Source organism: Ammospiza caudacuta, chromosome 7 (assembly GCF_027887145.1).
Source record: "Ammospiza caudacuta isolate bAmmCau1 chromosome 7, bAmmCau1.pri, whole genome shotgun sequence".
Classification (NCBI taxonomy): Eukaryota; Metazoa; Chordata; class Aves; order Passeriformes; family Passerellidae; genus Ammospiza; species Ammospiza caudacuta.
This window is the reverse complement of record NC_080599.1, coordinates 29,269,611-29,289,424: the sequence shown is the minus strand read 5'-3', so window position 1 is coordinate 29,289,424 and position 19,814 is coordinate 29,269,611. Positions and strand designations below refer to the sequence as shown.

At 35.8% G+C, this 19,814-nt stretch overlaps 1 protein-coding gene across 4 annotated transcripts in view; it reads right to left on the bottom strand.

Annotated features, from left to right (window-relative positions):
- The window catches only part of COL11A1 (collagen type XI alpha 1 chain), a 124,123-nt gene that overhangs the window by 83,953 nt on the left and 20,356 nt on the right, over window positions 1–19,814 (bottom strand). For all 4 annotated transcript variants that reach the window (XM_058808980.1, XM_058808982.1, XM_058808979.1 and 1 more), the window contains exon 5: window positions 8,503–8,631. In XM_058808980.1, coding sequence (XP_058664963.1) covers window positions 8,503–8,631 — 129 coding nt within the window. The remainder of the gene's footprint in view (window positions 1–8,502; window positions 8,632–19,814) is intronic.

The following is a 19,814-nucleotide window of genomic DNA, read 5'->3' as shown; positions in this document are numbered from 1 at the left end:
AGAAAGAGAATTAGTACATTACACTTCCAAATCAGTCTGAGGATTCATAAAAGTCATCATTATCAAAAAGAAATTGATATGTTAGAAGAAATTACAAATTAAAATAGATCTCCATATTCCAAACTACATGCTACCATGTGAACAAAACACTGGTTTAACTGTTCCCTCTAGCAATGTTTTTTGATACAATTGTTTACTTATGATTTTAATGCACAGAAGTTTATTTCCTCAGCAAGTATAAGGCTAAAGTTGAAAGGCCCTTAATAACTTAAAAATCCTTTTACATGGGTTTCTATTACTCCACTTCTGATACTCCTGAGAGTCCAATATCTTAGGAGGCAAGTGGAGCAACATTTTTGACAGAACTACCATGTGGTTAGTCAGATTTAAGTTTAATATGCTGTTAGGAGTTTGTTTCAGTAACTTATAGACACACAAATTCCTCTTTCGTAAGCATTGTAAACCTATTCTGAAACTGGAAGCATTCATTCCAGCAGTCACTTTGACCAACTGACAATTAAAACATAACTCTGTGTTGCTCAGTATTATAACTGTTTTGCAAATCTCAGTAGTATGGCTTTTCTCAAGGTAAGTTGAATGGCTGTGCTGAATGGTGCCAACCACATGACTAATAAAATTGCAACAGTGGGTTATAAGTAGTTTTTCAGAGGCCATAAACTAAACAGAAATGTAGATTGGGGGGGGGGGGGAGGAAGGAAAAATATTATATATGCCAAGTATATTAGTATTAAAAAAGTAGTGAATAACCCGATATTTATGCTAAGAAGCCTAGTTCAAAAAGTCAGAAATTTATGAATGAAAACTAGAAAACATATAAAAAAAGCACAAGTATGTGGACAGATTTATTGCATCATGCATAATGACACAGAAAATACTTTTGAGTATTGTGCTTCACTCATTTCTGTTAAAGAAAGTGAAACTTTTCTTATATGCAAAATGTGATCACAAATACAAGAGTATATTTTGGTTGCACCGATATGTGAGCACGCAGAAAGAAATAATAGGAATGGATGAGAGGTGGGGAATGACAAGTTCCATGCTGGAGTCAGATTACTGCCAAGCAGGTGAAGACCTTCCACTTTAAGATCACAGTATCAGAGGGGTATTACAAAAATTCTTGAACTTACAAGCTAGGACATGCGGCCACTATCCCAAAACCATATTCAAACAGTTTTGAATTTGCAGTAATTTGTAGTCCCACTGATACAAAGAGCACAAGTGAAAATATGTAGTAGTCTAAACATTCTAAAAGATAAACTTTATTCTTAACAACCCTTCCTTTCCCAAGACTTTTTTCTGAAAAACCAGCAACTTCATGTTTCACACCAGCTGATAAACAGAAAATATGTTTTGAATTGAACTCGAGGTCCTGCTGCAAAGAGTTAAATATAGATGTAAAATCTTCCAGGTGTATTTCCTGAGGCACAATCTGTCGCTACACCTTCACCTTCAGGAATGCATCTCTACACCTTCAGCTGATGTAAAGATGCACTTTAGAAATATTATTTATTCACAGAATGATTTTACCAACTTGACCTGATGAAGGCTGTACCCTGTTTTTAATAGGACACAACAGGACTAGTGAAGGACTAGTCAGGTAAATGAAGACTAAATATAGAAACATGAGTGACAGATTTGATGGCTTTAGTCACCTGCTGTGAAGCTGGTAACTCAAACTTACCCTGCCATTAACATTATCCAGTTAAGACTGGATATGTGGCACATATTCCTTCATTTTCATGAGCTACACAACTGAACGGTCACCTTTATCAGATCACCAGAGACAGGGGTATGATCCACTCCATTTGACCTCAACCAATCTTGAGAAAAGTTCCTTTACATTTTGGATTCACAAAACTCAGTTGTCGGTTGTCCATTCACAGAATTTGGGCTGCTGTCAGTTCACAGAATTTGGGCAGTTCACAGAAATCTATCATAGCTGCACCACCAATCGAGGAAAGATAATGAGTAGATTCTTGAATATATAGGAGAAAGGATCTAGAATTTCAAAATAAATAATAGGTTCAACTTGGCAAGGGATTTCAGCTAAGAGACATCAGGTAACACATACTTCAGAAGTGATGCAATTTTCTTCCTCTTGCTTTTCTATCTTCTGTGTTAAGACACCAATAGTTACTAAACAGCCATTCTTGTAATGAATATTGCATATGACTATCTTCTTACAAATGAAAGGAAGAATGAAACCTGCTGCTTTTTGATGGGACAAAATGTTTCCATTATGACCTCATGCTTTCTTTACCAGAGTGATTATATTACACTACCAGATCATCATGCAATTCCAATTAAAGAGATGAACTGTTTTCTTCATCAGATGAATTTTAGAAGCAGAGGATCAGCATCATGCAAAGCCTATTTGAACTGGGAAATAACTTAAACATTCTGAAGGAAACCTTACTATTGAAACCAATTCTTCTGCTATCCATACTCTAAAAACCTAACGTCCCATTCCAAATGTAGATTTTAGCAATTTTTGCTTTATATTTCCAAATAAAAATAATTAATAATCTAAATCCTCAACCAAAGAACAGTCATAATCTCAGTTTTTCCAATTCTTAAAAATTATGGTTAATCATGTATAAGCTAAAAAGGCAAAGATTACTTTGAAATATTCTAGGCTCACTAACACTTTACAAAATGCAATAAAGTAAAGGATGCCAATCAAAATGAGAGTTTTAAAAATCAGCTGCAATATTATAAATAAATAAGTGGTAGAAGATGTTGATCTTAGGGCAGAAGGAAAGTTAAAAGATTCAAAGGATGGCCTTTTCTACCACAGAGCCCTTATATTGTTCATAAAAGTGATACAAGCAAGGAGATAAAAGGAAATAAGAACATTATCTTCAGTTTCCAAAGATATCCTCTTTCAAAAGGAGAATAATGCTCTTAAGGTTCTCTATTATGTTACTCCCTTGTATAAAAAGTTTATATATCTATGTAAAGAAAAAGAGAGCTAGGAAGATCATAGTTTTTAATATCGGCTAAATTAGCTAACTGCAATTCTAAAGATAAAAATAAACATAAGATTAAACATAAAAATAATCACTTTTCTGCATTTTTCAGAAAACTGTTCTTTCTGACCAGTCAAACACCCCAAAGGACACTAAATTAACACATTCTGAAAGGATGCTTGAAGCCTCCAAGTCAAGACATTTAGGGGCCATTTGCACTTTTAATTTACCAAATTCATTTCATTAAAAGAAAACATTTCATGTCTCAAAATAATCCATTAGTTTGGGATAGATCCAAAATAAATGAAGCGGAGTTCCTTTGGAGAGGCATTTCTTCAGCAGAAGTCAGATCATGTGATTCACTAGGTTACAGACTAATTTTCGAAGAGGAGATTTGAAAGCCTGATAGCTGATTCCTTTGAAAAGACCTGAAGATACTCCAGAAAATACACTGCCCAACATCAAGGATGATGAAGACTGGCTAGGTCTGTCACTTCTCTAATTTCTGTGAGCTGGCAAAGCATATGTGATTGAACTGGAAAGGAATTTAATACATTTCCATTTATAGTAAAAAGGGGTTTGAAGACAGGATAGAGGCCAGATTGTTCACAAGGTATTTATAAAAAAATCATAGGTGTGTATCTTTAAGAAAAACAGTGTTGATAGTTTTAAAATATAATTGCAAACCCATATGGGATCCTTAAAACCAAGTCATACATTCAATGTGAAAAAAGCCAAAGATTCCTGAACTTCTAGACATCACCTTTTTGTGTAGTGCCAACTGCTGAGGTCATCACTCTGACCTTGACAACAGACAGAGATTTACACCTGGCTATTCACAAGCAAGAACAAGGAAGACTGATGCACATTTTAATTAAAACGTGTCTTGAAGATGGAAATAAATGACAATAAATAACAGAGTAAAGTGTACGGATATTACTATTTATCTACTGCTCTCCTGTTTTCAGTCTGAATGACACTTAGGTCTGATGAACAAATCCCAGGGGAATAGAAGCATTCTGTATAGGGAGGGCTCTGACATGCATCTATCCCAACAGCTCAACCTGAACTGCTCACACAGAGCCCACAGTCCTGGCCAGCAGCCAAGTGCAACACATTCTGCAGAGCATGAACACAAAAGGTAGTTAGAGGTTGCCCAGTTAAATAAATCTTTTTTAGACACATAACACAGTCACTTGAGTCCAGAAAGAGACTGACTGAATTAAAATGGAAATATAATGACCCAATCAGGTCCAAAGCTGATATCTTGAAATCCTCAGCTCACCCATTATAGGAAGGGAAAAGTGAGGATGCAGGAGTTGACCTTGCTGAGGGAGAAGAATGTCGTGGGGAACAGGACAGCACAGCTGGGTAAGCCTACAGACAAGGGTTGAATTTAAGATATGTCCTCCTTTTCTAGGCTGACTAGTTCTATATCTCTATTCACAGCCTGCTATTTTTGTGAATCTGACTGTGAGATGTTTGATTCTTCCAGAACTTTGCTTGGGGTAAACTTGGTATTTGATTCAGGCATGAAGAGATCCTGTAAGTAGAAAGTAGGCATTGAAATCCTCTCTGTTGGACCCCCCAGACTGCAGTTTGAATGTGATGCAAAAGAAAAAGAAAATGCAACAAGAAAATGGAAATCTCAATGCAACACTTAAGGTATAATTGATAAAGACAATTTGATTACAAATCAGGGTCCAGTAAATTTATATCTGAGAGCACAATGAAGTCATAAGGCCTTGAGAAAAACTCAAATATTTTAAAAAGCAAATTTTCTATTTCTGATGCTGTGACATGTACTCTCAGGCTCATTTAATGGAAATTCACCACAAGGTATTCCATATTTTTCCAATTTTATGGTTGGTAATTATTTTTAGTCTAGATGAAGTCTTAGACCCTTCCCAAAACAAATTCCAATAGACAATTCCACCAGCTGAACTGGAACAAGGGCATATGGTGGAAACAAATTCACAAAATGACTCGTTTAAATCAACACTGCTATTGAAAGAAGTGCCCCCAAGCCTAAAACACTGCATATTTTATTATTTGCTCCTTTGGAGAAAGAAGCATTGCCTAAAGCAATAAGGATTACATTCAGCTAAACAAAGTACTTATGCCCTTAAACCAGTATCTTTTTACGTAAATCCTTCTCTCTAGATGCTTCTTTAGTGGTCTAGAAATATCCAGCTTTTCAGACTGAATGCCTTACTAGGCTGTGAGCTTGCCAGGAGACCAAAAAAGTGTGCAGTTTAAGAGAAATCCTATTCATCTTCCCAAATGCAATTTCACCAACATAATTTTCTATTTTACTGATGAAAAGTCAGCCACTTCCTTTGGGTTTTGTAATCAGTGCTGGAAACACACATTAATAGGCTCTGAAATCACATAATTTATCTTTAAACCAAGTATCAGTTTCTTATCCTGGACTGCAATAATTCAAAGGCTCAGAGCCATAATGCCAAAAGGGATTATTAGACCATCTTGGCTAACTCTTGTGAACTTGTAGACTTCAAAATTTCCTATGGTCACTCTGTAACTGAGTCAACTAAAGTATGAATAATATGTCCCCAAATTTCAGAAAGGTCTCTATCCTTGGCCTGAAGACATCTAGAGAATCATCATTTTGGTAATTTGTTCTTTTTTTCCTACAAACTGTAGTAGATATTTTCCTAATTGAAATTACTGATCTTTCTTCTCCCCCCACCCCGTTTTGTCTACGTTTTCTTTTTGTCCTGGATCTTTCCATAAGGTGAGCGAGCCACATATGTGATGATGCAGTCTATGTTCCAAGTGACAGCATGCAGAGGTAATATTGCATCAGAATTCTTTTTATTCACAAACTAAGACATGCATCGTACTATTTTGGGAAAAACTTTTACCCTTCTTTAACAATCAGCATATTTTGAAGCTAGTGCCCAACAAATATTTTTAGCTTCTGCTGGTTTAATCCAGACTCTGAAGACACAATCCTGCCTAGCCTTTTGCCCAGTTTTCCCTCTTCCTTCTTCCTACCACAAGAGTTTGTGTGAAAACACTGAAGATCAAACCATGAAACCAATCAAGCTGAACAATAATCTTTCCATGCTGTCTTTCAGCATGATTAGTATCCCAGATGGGGACAATCTGCTGCAGATGAAAGGTTCTTCTGTTACCACATGCATGCAGACTGTTATTGCAATGTACTACTGAGTTCATCATGTTTGCCCTGCAGTTATTTCTTTGGCTTGTATGTGTGCAACATTGCCTTCAGTTGTGTCTCCATCACTGTTTACTGCTCTGCAGTATCATGACTGACAATTTTTAATGCCATCCATTTTATACACATTTCTGTATTTCTAGCAGAATTACTAAGAAACTCTGCTAAAAATTTAATTCAGTGACAGCTCATTGTTTATAGTAATTTCTGAAATAAGGCACCCAGATTCAAATCTCTTTCTCATGTACTTTACCGTACAATACCTTTATTTAAAAAATGAAAATATTATATGTTGACAAGTCAGAAGCTTTGCCAAGGTCTAAGTCTATAATATCTATCAATATCACTAATCAAAATTATAATCTCCTCAAAACATATAATGAAGCATTTTAAAACAATTATTTTCCTTATAGACTAGCTGCAAATGTATTTTTCTCTTTTAACATCTTATTTAGTTTTGCAATTACAGTTTACAAAAAATCAACACTGCTGTCTTCTACCAATTCTTTCAGTACCTAAATAAAACTTGTTTCATTTATTTCCTTAAAATAAACTATCTGTGTGATTTGACAGGCTCCTTCTCAAAAGATTATAAAGTAGCCTGCCTCAACAAGCTGGTTTTTTACTATTTAGTAGACTATTCTATCATTCTATAAATTCAGTCTGCCATTTATTGTATTTCCTATTTATCACATCGGTAGCATCGCTGATGCAATTATTTTAGATCACTATTACATATTGAAGAAATCTATTGACTTCACTGAGAATATTTATGCAAAGTGACACAAGGAGCACAAAAAAAAAATTGTGTCTTAGGTCAGAAAGCTAAGTAAAATAATCCAATCACCTCTCTCAGCAAAAAATGAAATAAATGGAAACAGCAGTTGTCCATTTTATTAATCATTAAGTGCTCTTCAATTTATTTCCAAATTAATTTTAAAATGTTACACTGCAAATTAGTATCCTTGATTTTATATTTTTCTCTGTAGGTACTCCCACAAACTCTGTGTTACCAAGAGGGAAAATAGGCCTTTGAAAAACACATTAAAAACCACTAAACCCAAGAGCAGGCAAATAAAAGCAAAGCCCAGGAAAATTCCCAAGCAAAATTAAATTTTTCTTTGAAACTTAATTACAAAAAAACCCCTTGGGTCTTGCTATCTTTTTTTTGTCTTTGAATAAATTAACAGCAATAAGCTTTCAATCTGTTCTGGTTTGGAATATGGAGATCCAGGCATGCAGGCACATGGACAGCAGGTCCTCTGGAGTCCTCCTGAAAAGCCCAGACCCCACACACTCTAATGCAGTGTAAGGTCTTCTGCCTGTGTGTAGGTGACTTGACACATCTTGAACTACACCTCAGATGGAATGGATGTGGGAGGAAGTCCTCTGCTGACATAATTTTAAGTCAGAATAAATAGTAACAACAAATAACATTAGCACTTGTTTAGAAAATGTTTGGTCCCAAAACAGGCTCAAAGCAGACATCTAAAAACAGTTCAGCAAGTTTTTAACGCTGATCTCTTGAGCAATCAATAGTAATAACCAGTCAGATCACACATGGTGTGCATACAAGCTGTCCAGAGCCAAGTTCAGTTATGATTGTTACATTTTGGAAAAGCTTTTCCCTTTACACTGCTCAATGCAAGTACTTAGAATGTGTACAGCAGTACATACAAGGGCTCAGAGGTCTAATCTGAGGACCTATCTTGACCTGGTGAATGATTCAGTTTGTGGCTGTGAGAACTGTCTACAGTGACTAATGGTTTCTCCAAATATCTTTCGTGTTTCTGGGAAAAATTCCTACTCTGTTTTGTCCTTGTTGGTTTACCTCCTGTGAGTGGAACTGGCTGAAATACTTTTGTGTGCACATGCATTTGTGCATGCAGCTCATTAAAACACAGGGCACTTTTAACAGGAGAAGTTCACAATTGTGGGATACTCAAAGCTCCCACGTCTTTCAAATGTGGCATTTGTTGAAATCCAGCATCAGTAAAATTAAAAAAAAAAACCTACACAGGAAGAATAAATATGCATGAGTAGACAAACTCATACTGCCATAATTTTTAAAAAGAATTACAGTTTAACTTCACTGAGAATGATGATTGTTCAAATGGAACTAGGGTGATAGGTTCCTTTGAATGCTTGACATAAATGAGTAGACAGCAAAAATGAATGCGCTCCTGCAAGCTGATTTCTCCACCTCTAGAACAATGCATGCCATTTAGCTGGAAGTGTTCCTTGGGTAATTTTTCTCCAGCACAGCCACTAATGTGCAATAAATCCAGTAATACACGACTGATTACTCACCTCATCAACTTGAGGATCTTGAGCCTGAGCAGCATTGGGCACTGGGGAGTCACAGTCTGGGCTATAATGCTCACAATAGTCAAATGCAGCTCTGGGATCAGCTATAATCAACAGCTGCTGGATCTCACCCTGCAGGAAAGCATATGCAGATTAAATAACAAAACCAAAGGTAGTCTACAGTTCATCAGGAGCACTGAGTTCACATTCAGAAACAAAACCAGGCACATAATGCTTAGACATTTCCATCTATGGTTATAAATAACATATCTACTTAATTTCTGCTGCTGTTATGGAAAACAACTATTGTTCACATGGCAGAACAATTCAAATTAATACCAAATGGACTAGGTGAAAAAGTCTGGCTTAAAATCATGTCTGGTATTAAAAGGAGAGAGTGAGAAAGTGTAAGTTCTGATCTGTGATTTTCATGGTTTGTTTACTTCTACACTGGGAATCAGTCTAAATTCCTAAGATTTAATTCAGGGCACTTCCTATTACCAGCATGCAGCTCAGCTCAGCATGTATGTGATCCACAGTATAATTATGAGTTTGCATCACATATGTAGTCTGAAAGGAGACAAATAAAATAAAATAAAATAAAATAAAATAAAATAAAATAAAATAGTCAGTAAAATAGAGACAGTTATTTGAATAAAATATAATTAAGTGAGCACTGTGTAAATACACACTATAGATTGTGTTGGAAAAAAATGTAACTGCTAAAAAATGTTGATTTTGCCACTATTTCCATATATCATGTATAAAAACAACATCACAGAAAGATACCCACTATTCTGGATAATAAAAATGGCTCTGCTGAGATCCCCTACAGAGATTCTGAATGTTTATCATTTTCCAGAGAAAGCTATCTGGTATCCAGTGTATTTCTTAACATAGTGGTACTATTTAGGCAGCATTAGGTCAATTTCTGCCAACATTTCCACTATAAATTTTCTCATCCAGGAGCTTCTTATGCTCACATAAAAATAAGTTTGTTGGAAATTGGCACACGATCTTGGTCAAAATCCATTAAATTCATTCTCTCACTATTTCCCCACAAGGGGCTGATTTTTAAGATTTATGTACTTCTAGCAGGATTTATTTCTTTGTTTCACACAAAAGAGGGGCAAATGAATACCTTTGTTAGTATACCTGTGCCTGTTTCCTCTTTAAAGACAAGATATCATAACTGATGGAAATCTACAGGTGGGAAAATTCATAATTCTCTCTATTTCCAAAATAACTTTACATCTATCATAACAGTAACCTTTAGAAAATTTAAAAAAAAATGGAGAATAGTTTTAAATAGTAAATTTATAGTAATAAATAATAGTAAACTAATAATTGCAACATTCCTTCCATATAAATTTCCAGAAACTGAAAAAAAAAATAAATCAAACAATGATCTGCAATTTTACCAATTCTATACTTTTTTACTAATTTTTCGGTCATAAAGTAGGAAATAGTTTCATAGCACATAATGGCTATATGTTACAAGTCAGCTTTTTACAGCATTCTAAGCTGACTTCACTTTTACAGACTCACGTGTGTCTCAGATTAATTTAGATTTAGAATATTTTTTTCTAAGCTTCCAGAAATACTACAAATGCAGCAGTTTGTTTCTCTGTCAGCAGTTCTGGACTGTCTCCTTTATTTACCTGAATTCCTTTAAGATAAATTCCTTAAGCCTTTAAGGCTTCCTGATCTGGGCATCTTACAAAACCTACTACATATACAGAAAAATTCCCCCTCTGATTTCTTCCATGACTCCCTCAAGAGCTGGAGTGCTTTGAGAGGTTTTGTACAGTCACTGTTAGCCTGAGCTATGCATCCCCCATCTCCAGCAAAGTGTTTCCAAAGTGCTCTGCCCTTTCTCTTTCACCAACCACATTAAAACCAAGTGAGGCAGAGGAAAAAATGAGAGAATAAGCAACTGTAGGACAAAAGAGGTAAGTGACCCTTCTGAGCAGCCTAAAGGTGGATGTGTAGAACCTCTGTCCTCACCCTGCTAAGTTCAAGTCATGGTCTTGCTCTTTGGCCCTAAGCATTCCTGGCTGAGGTGCCTGGACAGATCTCCGTGTCCGCAGAGTGCCAGCCAGCGGGAGCCGTGCCCAAACAGCTCCTGAAACTACTGTTTAGTCAGAGAGCCTAAGAGAACACAGGTCCAGGAATACAGCCAGTACTCTGGAGCTTTGTGCTGGTCTTGAATGCCATGGAATTTTGGCACTGAGTTCTGTTGGATTGTGTTTGCAAGAAGCACTCGGTATGCTGTTACCACTTGGCTTAAATGTGCCTAAATTGGTTAAAGCTGTTCCTGATCCATTGACTGTATTTCCCAGCCCCGCCTGTCTGCCTGTCATGGCTCCACATAGATGGAGGCCCTCAGAAATCCTACACAAAATACATAAATTTTTACAGAATACATACATTGCTACTGGCTATAAATGTGCGAGAAGTTTACTGAAGGACCGATTGATTTTACTTTTGGAATCCCAAATGTTTATTTCCCTCTTTTCCCTTCAAGACGTGCTATAAAAATGACTCCAGTAAATTATTCATTTTCCTTTTCTATTTTTTATTTTCTGTCTTTGCTAATTAAATTGTTTCTCTGAGTATTTTGTTCCGTGAAGCATTGGCTATACTGTAAGTATAGTTCAAGAGTTTTCCTTTCAGATCAGGTCAATCATACCAGCTCATGAAGTTCCAAAGGCATTACTGTAGATTCCATTATTGTGATTTAGTTACAATTCTAAGGTATTTGTTGGACAAATCTATACTCTTTCTCTTTGAATATTTTTCACAGAATTGCTTCAGTCTTTACAAACACATTCTTTGATTTTAACTGCTTGACTTTTTGAGACCAAAATAGAATTTTATAAAGTTCCTTGCAAATAAACTACAAATAATCTGGTCATATTTCATGACCTGGAGTCATAAATGTGGCACACAAAGATCTACCTGCACAAGTCCTGAGAACTTTGAATTATGGGTTATTAAGAATTCCAATAACTGACCTGTAAAAAATACTGAGGTATCTAAACATATATGCATATGTCATATCATTTTTTTTGTTTAAAAATTTCAGGAACAAAGGAAATCTCATGGGGTAAAGTGATGAAAGTAAGAGAGAGACAAAAATGATAAAGATAAATAAAAATAGATTAAAATGTACAAATACACTTGAGCATCCTTAAAGTACTCTGGAAAGTGCATGGAGAAAAAAAGGAAGTACAAAAGCCTACGGTCTATAGACAAGTTCTTCCTTCTCTATGAAAATTTCACCACCACATCTGTAGGCAAAGACTGCTCAGGCAATTCCAAAGCTGGAAGTTGCTATGTAGCATGCTATAGAGGAAAAGCCTTCCAGGTCTCTGCTGAGCCAGTTGTCCATCATGCTTTGGTGTCAGAGGTAAGTGGGATGGCAGCAGAAGGCAGACACAGAGAACACCTCACAGTGGTGAGGTGTCAGGCAGACATACACAGCCACCTTTCCTATTAATACCCATAACAATCTGCACGCTTAACTTGCCCCAAAAAGTTCTAAAAGCCTAGCTCACCTTTGAGAATCATAACCTTCTGCCTTGTAACAATTTTTTTTTCCTGGATAACACTTAAAACAGTATATTTTAAACAGTTGTTTGTCAGATATTTAATGTAACTTGCTAATTAGAGATAAGAAAGATGAAAGCTACATCTCAGTTGCCCAGAATTAGTGGAGAACATCCAGCAAGGTATTCTATATAACATTAACCATACAAGCAGTTTGGACATAAATTTTAAATCTTAATATTTAGTTTGGATCCTAAATTCTTTCTAGAAAAAGGCACTAAGTTGTCAAAGTCAACATATAACTCACAAAGGCAATGCACAGTTCAATAATTCATTGTAATATGGAATAAAAATAGTTAAAGCCTATGAGCATTTTAATTCCTCTTTATTTCAGGGATATGCTTATAACTAAAACCAGAGACTTTTGAATCAGACTCATGGTTATCTGATAAAAGCTGCCTGAGCCAAGATAAAATATCTTGCCAACCACTAATACTTGATGTCAAAGCATGGTAGAGAAGGATTCCTTCTAAGAGGTACTCCACCAGATAAGTTATTCTTTGCAGAATCCTCCAATAGTTCTAAAAGGAGTTGTTGTGATTGAGGAACTATACACTTTGTTGCATGCCAGAGCAAATGTGGAGAACCAGGCTAGAGAGCTAGAAGGAGAATATGCTCAAATCAGCAGAACTCACACCTGCTGGAACAACTGCACACACATTCACTCACATCAACTGTTCTACTACAAGGAACAGCCCAGCTAAAAATGAGAAGAGTGTGCTGAATTCATTCATTGAAAATTCCTTTGTGAATCTCACAGACATTCCACAGTGACATCTTGGAATAAGAAAATTTATGTGTATGTACAATTCCAGGACTTGCTGAAAAACTCAAAGCAGTAATGCACAAAGTGAGTTATCTGCACTGGAAAAATAGCTTTGATATGAAAACAGTGCAACACTAGAAAATGCAATGTTGAATAGCAAAAAAAAGAAATGGACACCAAATTTTCAGGAAAGCAGTAAACTAACAAGTTCTCTTTCCAATTTTGGCTACATCTTCATGTAATTATCATTTTAGTTAAGACTTGTGGTAATAATTGCTACCTGTGATTCCAAATTTTTGGAGTCTTCCTTAGATTCCACAGCAGAAATAGGAACAAAGAAAATTTCCAGTTAGATATGGGGTCAGATTTTCTCAATGATATAAATCAAGGGCCTGAATAATTATTGTTATATCAATAAATGCTAATAGCTGCTTATTACCTTAATTGACTTAATAAAATGTTTTAGATATCTGTCTTCTTGAAATATTCTCTTTTCCTTCTAGCTAGGTAATCTTACTAATGTTTTCTAGATATGGTGTATTAGAGAATTACAACCATAAAGTAGTCCATTTATAGTCTATTTATTACCTAAAAGTTCCTCATTGAAAGTTCATAATTGAAAAAAGACACCTCTACTATCAAGACCCCATTGTTAAAATGGCAAAAGTATGAATTCATAGAAGGCGTTAAGGGAACTGTACGAAGAAATCAGTGCAGAAATTACTGTTTTCTTCCAGTCTGTAAAATTTTAATGGTCTAGTTGTTCTCTAGTTCCACAAGAAACTCACACAGTTCAGGGGCACATTTAGGGATATCTCTTTTACAAGAATTTTAATAAAACAATAACCCTGCCAGGTGAAAGCTATTTTGTCCAGGGAATAGCAGGTAAGCATTACTTCAGAAGCTCTGCAGGGAAAAAACCACAAACCAAAAAAACAAAAAAAATCCCCAGCAATTACTTAAATGACTAATTTACATATTTGAAGTTCAGAAATGCTTTCTTCAAATAGAGTGTGATGGCTAGAATTAGCAAAATACATCTTCATGATTCACACTGGATAACATTACTACGTCTTATGTGCTTATAAGGATAATTAAGTTTTAAAGACTTTTACATAAATTGTGATAAAAGCAAAACAAAAGCAGTGCTAGGCACTAAACCAACTCAGAAGAACAAAATCAATATCTTTCATTTTAATGTTGTGGCTAAAGCCTGAAATTACAAAGTGAGTTTTTCCGCAGATCAGCAGCAATCAGCACAAATACCCCAACCTGGATATTTGTGCCAACTTTCTCTAATTAGTTATGTGACAGTACAGCTATAGACTCTAAAGAACAAAAGTCTAGACAGCATGGATATTATTACTATAGAATTTAGAAAAACCTGCTGCAGAATTCATTTAATCTTCCTGCAAAGATTTGAGGGATTGAGAAATTCCAGGAGCTTTTAATATAATATTCCATAGCCCAGGTCCATTGTACTATATAGCTGGAGAAAGATATTTGGAGCCTGCCAGACTGAAGCACTGCAAAAGCAATAAACTGTGAAAGCAGAATACTGCACAGGTCAAAGTTTCCACAGAAATCAGTCTTCTTGATTCTTTGAACACCATGCCTATAGAAGGATAAATTCAGCTTGGTTAGGAAATAGGTTGATATGCCAATTATCATTTTTGACCTTCCAAACATAGCTGTTCACAAAGTCAACTGCAATTCTTGGCTGAGAGATTAGATTTTACTACAATGCCCATGCAACAGCAAGTGTACATAGACATAGGAGTGCACGTGTGCCCAAGGACATCCTATTTTCTAGATAAAAGACCTACAAATCTCTTACATTTTCATGTATTTTAAAAATCTTATTTACATCTCTTGTTTAAAACTGAAATGTATTAGACACAATAATAAATGAGGTGATATAAATCCTATCTGTTAAATCTTTTGAAGCTGATGCAGCATGCAGCAATCTTTGATCCCAGGTTGTTAATTTTAAATGTAATTACAGACAGTTTTGTTAAATGACCATTCCTTTGTTTTTTGGGAAGATTCCTTGAAAATTAATTTGAATTCCAATGAATTACCAGAACTTTGCCCTCTCCTTCTGTCCCCCTCCTACTTCCAAAACTAAGAAAGGGAAACTGGATTGACCTTTGTTCATTGAACATAAGTTTGGAAATGCTATAAAAAATTAATAAACATCAGATCACCATTCTTTGAGATAGAAAAGAACAAAGTAAACCCAAACAAGCCAAATAGAAAGCTTTTGTAAGAAACTCTGATTTTTTATTAGGTCCCTCTGATATGAAAAAATTGTCTGCTTTGCTTTACTTTTTGTTGGTGTTGATGTTGGTTTGCTTTTTACTTCTCAGTGCTCAAGCTGACCACTTTGGTGTTGATATCTAAACCACTGATTCTAAGCATTTTTCCCTGAAAAATCTGCACTTGCACTCTGGGGCTGCCCATGCTCACAGATATGTGAGGGACAGGTCCTCAGCTGCAGGCTAACCCACACTGCTGCCAGGGCACTCTCAGCCTATCTCCAGCTGCTCCAGTTGCTCACTCAGCTATTCCTGCTCCTTCAAACAGGAATTCCATCCTGCACACAAGTGTTTTACTGCTTTTTTCATGAGAACAGATTAATGCCTAGTATCAAAATCTAAACCCTTTATTAACAAGTATTACTGCAAGGATTTAATCCATAAACTCTGTACTGTTAAAGCTTTCATGGGCTTTAAATAAGACTCTTATACATCAGGTTTTGTCTTGTAATACTCATTTACAGCAAAGTGCCTAAAAAATTATGGTATTGGCCTGATGTGTGGAGTTTGAAGGAAAAAAGGTGTCTATAGAGAAATATCTGCATAAAGACTCTGTTAGTTATTAAGTTATTATAAAATACTTATAAAAAACTTGGATTGTTCACACCAACAGTAGTAAATGAGGAGTGACAAATCCTTAAAGCTGGCAAAGAATAAAAAGATCCCTATTATTTATAAAACACGTAAGCTACAAACATATTTCAATGGATACAATTCAAAATTCCTTTACTAGGTGCCATGGACCAGCATCTTACTCATTTTTCCTTCCTTTTTTATTTTTCTTTTTTATTTTTCATTTGCATTTTGGGAATTCTCTTCTTTGCAGCAAGCAATTACAAACCAGCTGTTCTTGCAATATGTGTTTGAAAACACAGAAGACATTAATTTCAAAAGACACATATAAAAGTTTGAGGAATGTTGTGACAGTCTTTCAAAAACAAGCATTTGCAAATTAGTTCCACTGATATCAAAAGATTCACTCCAGTGAGCAAGGGCTTAGCAGTGTAAATGAAGGTCTCATAATTTGGCAGTTAATAATAATACAGTTTCTAGACAGCATAATTTTATTATTTTAAGATGCATTCATGGTTTATAATTTGCTTCTCATCATTTGTATGCACCTGATGCTTATCGCTTGCTGAATTCACTATCTTGTTTTTAACATCATATTGATTTCCACATTAACAAAGCACAATGTCATAAAATCTCAGATTAGCACTTATATTCAGGAATGAGCAGCAGGCAACTCCAAATTGGAATTTTCTCACATAAACCACACAACTGCCCACTAGATTTAGAAAACACTTTAGATAACTTTTTTCTTGCTTTTACAGCTAAACCAGAATCTTACTGACAGCACCAACTAAAAAAAATGCCTCTTAGCTTTAGCACCAGTGGTAAGCTTATCAAAGAATATTTTGTGTTTTGGATATACAAAACCAGTGAATTTGGCAGCAATTTATTATGTTCTCAGGACACCAATTGGCCCTTTCCTTCTTTCAGTGATCTACCTGATCTCTGGACACCCAGTATGCTTACTTAGAAATTACTGATCATCACAGGAAAGTTATGTCATGAGGTCATGTCACACCCATTAAATGTAAGCACTTAAAATTTGTCAGTGGGCTATAACATCTTGTGTTACTGCTAGAATTAGAACAGAGAACAACTGCCTAGAAAACAGAGGTTAAGATTAAGAACAAAAATAAAAGAAAAGGAAATGGACAAGAATTTAATTTAGTTAAATCTTGTATTAGAAACTTAAAATAACACAATTACAACCAAAAAGAAGAATATTTGAGCCACTGGGATGTAACATTGTTTTAAAGGAAATGTGAGCAATATTTGTTCTGAAGCTTCTAAAAGAATGATCCATACAAATATGTTAAAGCAATATGACTGGAAGAGTATTGCTTTTTCAAAAGATACAATCAAGTCATGAGGAGGTCAGAATAATGTAATGATACCTGTTTTGGACTCAGTTGTATACAGCTGCTTTCAATGGGAGTGAGTTACCTTAGGGATGCAATGGGGCTTGGTGCAGTTGTGTTCTGCTGCACACAATGCTACAAGACCAGAATGAAACAGTATCATACTCAATTAGTAGGTCACTGAAGAGTAAGAATTCATTATATGTATCTACAGGTTATTATTTCCATATTTTAAATTTCCATTTAGTTTGAGGAGACTGAGTGCTCCACTGTTCCTGTTCCTACCAAAGTATTGGCTTATTATGAGAAAAACATCACTACTACCCAAGGGAAGATGACCCCTGTGATGCATGGATACAATTTAAATCCTTCTGACACTGAGCAAAGGTAATTGTTTTCAGGGCTTCCTACATTTAAGCTAACAAAGGCTGCACGTGTCATATGAGAAGTCTGTAGTAAACAGTTTTGTGTCTTAAACAGTTAAGTCTAATGTCATGACTAGATAACTTCTGGAATTTCCTGCCCACAAAATAAGACACATTGTGTTATGTGTATCTTCATTTACTATTGTGGTCTCAAGATACAGCAGGGTTCATAACACAGAAATACTAACAAGGAGACCCGTGAAATCACCAAAAGTCACTCTGAGCTGCCATGAATAAGAAAAACAGAACATTTAACACACAATCATGTCCCTGTCAAGGAGGGATAGATTTCAGGAAACAGCACTAAACTTTAGACATTGTAGCACAAGTAGCTAAGGGATGGATAAAGTCTTGTTAATAAAACAAAAAGAATGCTGTTTAGATAGCAAAAAAACAGTAGACAAACTCAACATGAACTGGATTATGTTTTGTTTGGCCAGACTTAGGACAGAGGTCACTTGGCTTGCTCACCCTAGAGAAAAGGACACAGAGGTGACACCTCATTGCATTCTCAACTTCCTTGAGAGAAGAAGAGAAGGGGCAGGCACTGATCTCTGCTCTGTGGTGACAGTGACAGGAGCTGAGGGAATGGGCTGGAGCTGTGCCAGAGGAGGTTTAGCTTGGATATCAGGAAAAGGTTCTTCATCTAGGGGGTGGATGGGCACTGGGACAGGCTCCTCAGGGCAGTGGTCACAGCACCAGCCTGACAGAGCTCAAGAAGCATTTGACAATGCCCTCAGGGACAGGGTGCGATTCCTGGGGTGTCCTGTGCAGGGCCAGGAGCTGGACTCAATGATCCTTGTGGGTGCCTTCCAACTCAGGGTATTCTATGATTCTATGATTCATTAAAATTTTATATGGCCCAGTATTTTTTAAAACTTTGGGGTACATTCTGATTTCAAAATGCACATTTTTACATACAGATTCAGATAATTGACCATAGGTATAAATTATTCCATGGTGGTTGTAAAGTAACAAAGAAAGCAGAAACCTATCCCAAAACTGAGGATTGCAAGCTTCTAATTTAAGTAAAAGTTGAGACTTAATCTAAACCCCCACCAGTTTCAAGAAGAGCCTTGTAAGACTATAAGTAATTTCTCTGAATAAGAAAAGAGAAGAGAGGTGCACTCAGTTGAGTAAGAAAACCTAATCACTGAAGAAATTCAGAAATGTACAGTGAGGCTAAAAAAAGGTAGAAATGTTGCTGTTCTCAGTACTGAATCTTAAGATTCAGCCACTGAACTGACCTTACAGACAGCTGCACAATTTCTTTTGTGAGACCAAAGCCTCCTTCTTAGTGGAGGCTTTGTGGGTCTCAGCTGGAATTGAAACACTGACTTGCCATGTCAGTGTACCAGATGTCAGAGAAAAATCTGGCAGAGAACCAGCTAGCACTACCTTCCTTTTACCTCCTTCCACAAGTGGCAACACCCTTGGAGAAAAGTAATTTTAATTCATTCCAGCAAATTCTGTAAAGTTATGTCCTTATGTCCACTTTGACTTCACATGGGTTTGACTTCAAAAAAATCCAGGTTTATTTTTGATTTTCATCAATTAATCTGATAATTCTGATTTAAGTGCTAATTTCAATTTGCTTAGTTATGTCTTCATCCAACTTTACTGACTCTTTTAACAGTTGCACCAAAAAATAATTGCATTCTACCACATTTTTTGAGGTAAATGATAAAATAAATATCTCCCTTTACACACATATCATAAAAAATTATTTCCAAACAGGTATGTATGATTAGTTCAGCACCACTGAAACTTCAGGCAGATATTTTTATTTAGCGATTGCACTGAATTAAACAAATCAATCATCAGTGTTTATCTATTGTACATTTCTCTGCTTGAAAACTTTTTAAATGGTTACAAACTTTGCAAGAACTAGCCAGACCTTGCTGCTTTAGCTTCTCTTATAATCTAAAATCACATAGAAAACACTAAAAAATTAGTCTACCTGGTTTTATTTTTCTCAAATCCTTTTTTACTTATGCATATTCACATTGCACACATTTTTGACAGTTTATTGTCAAACACAAATATTGGGGAAGCTGGTTTCTCACCTAAGAAAGAAATACAAATGAAAATTTAAAGTAATTATCCCATGAGGAGATCAAAAAATCCTTGTCACATCCCAGATAGAGGCAACTGTGGAATTCATCTTCAAACAGAAAATAATGTTCCTCATATGTGCAAACTGGTTTTGGGACTACAGGTGAATTAGGCTGCAAATACCAAACATATCATACTGCTTGATCCA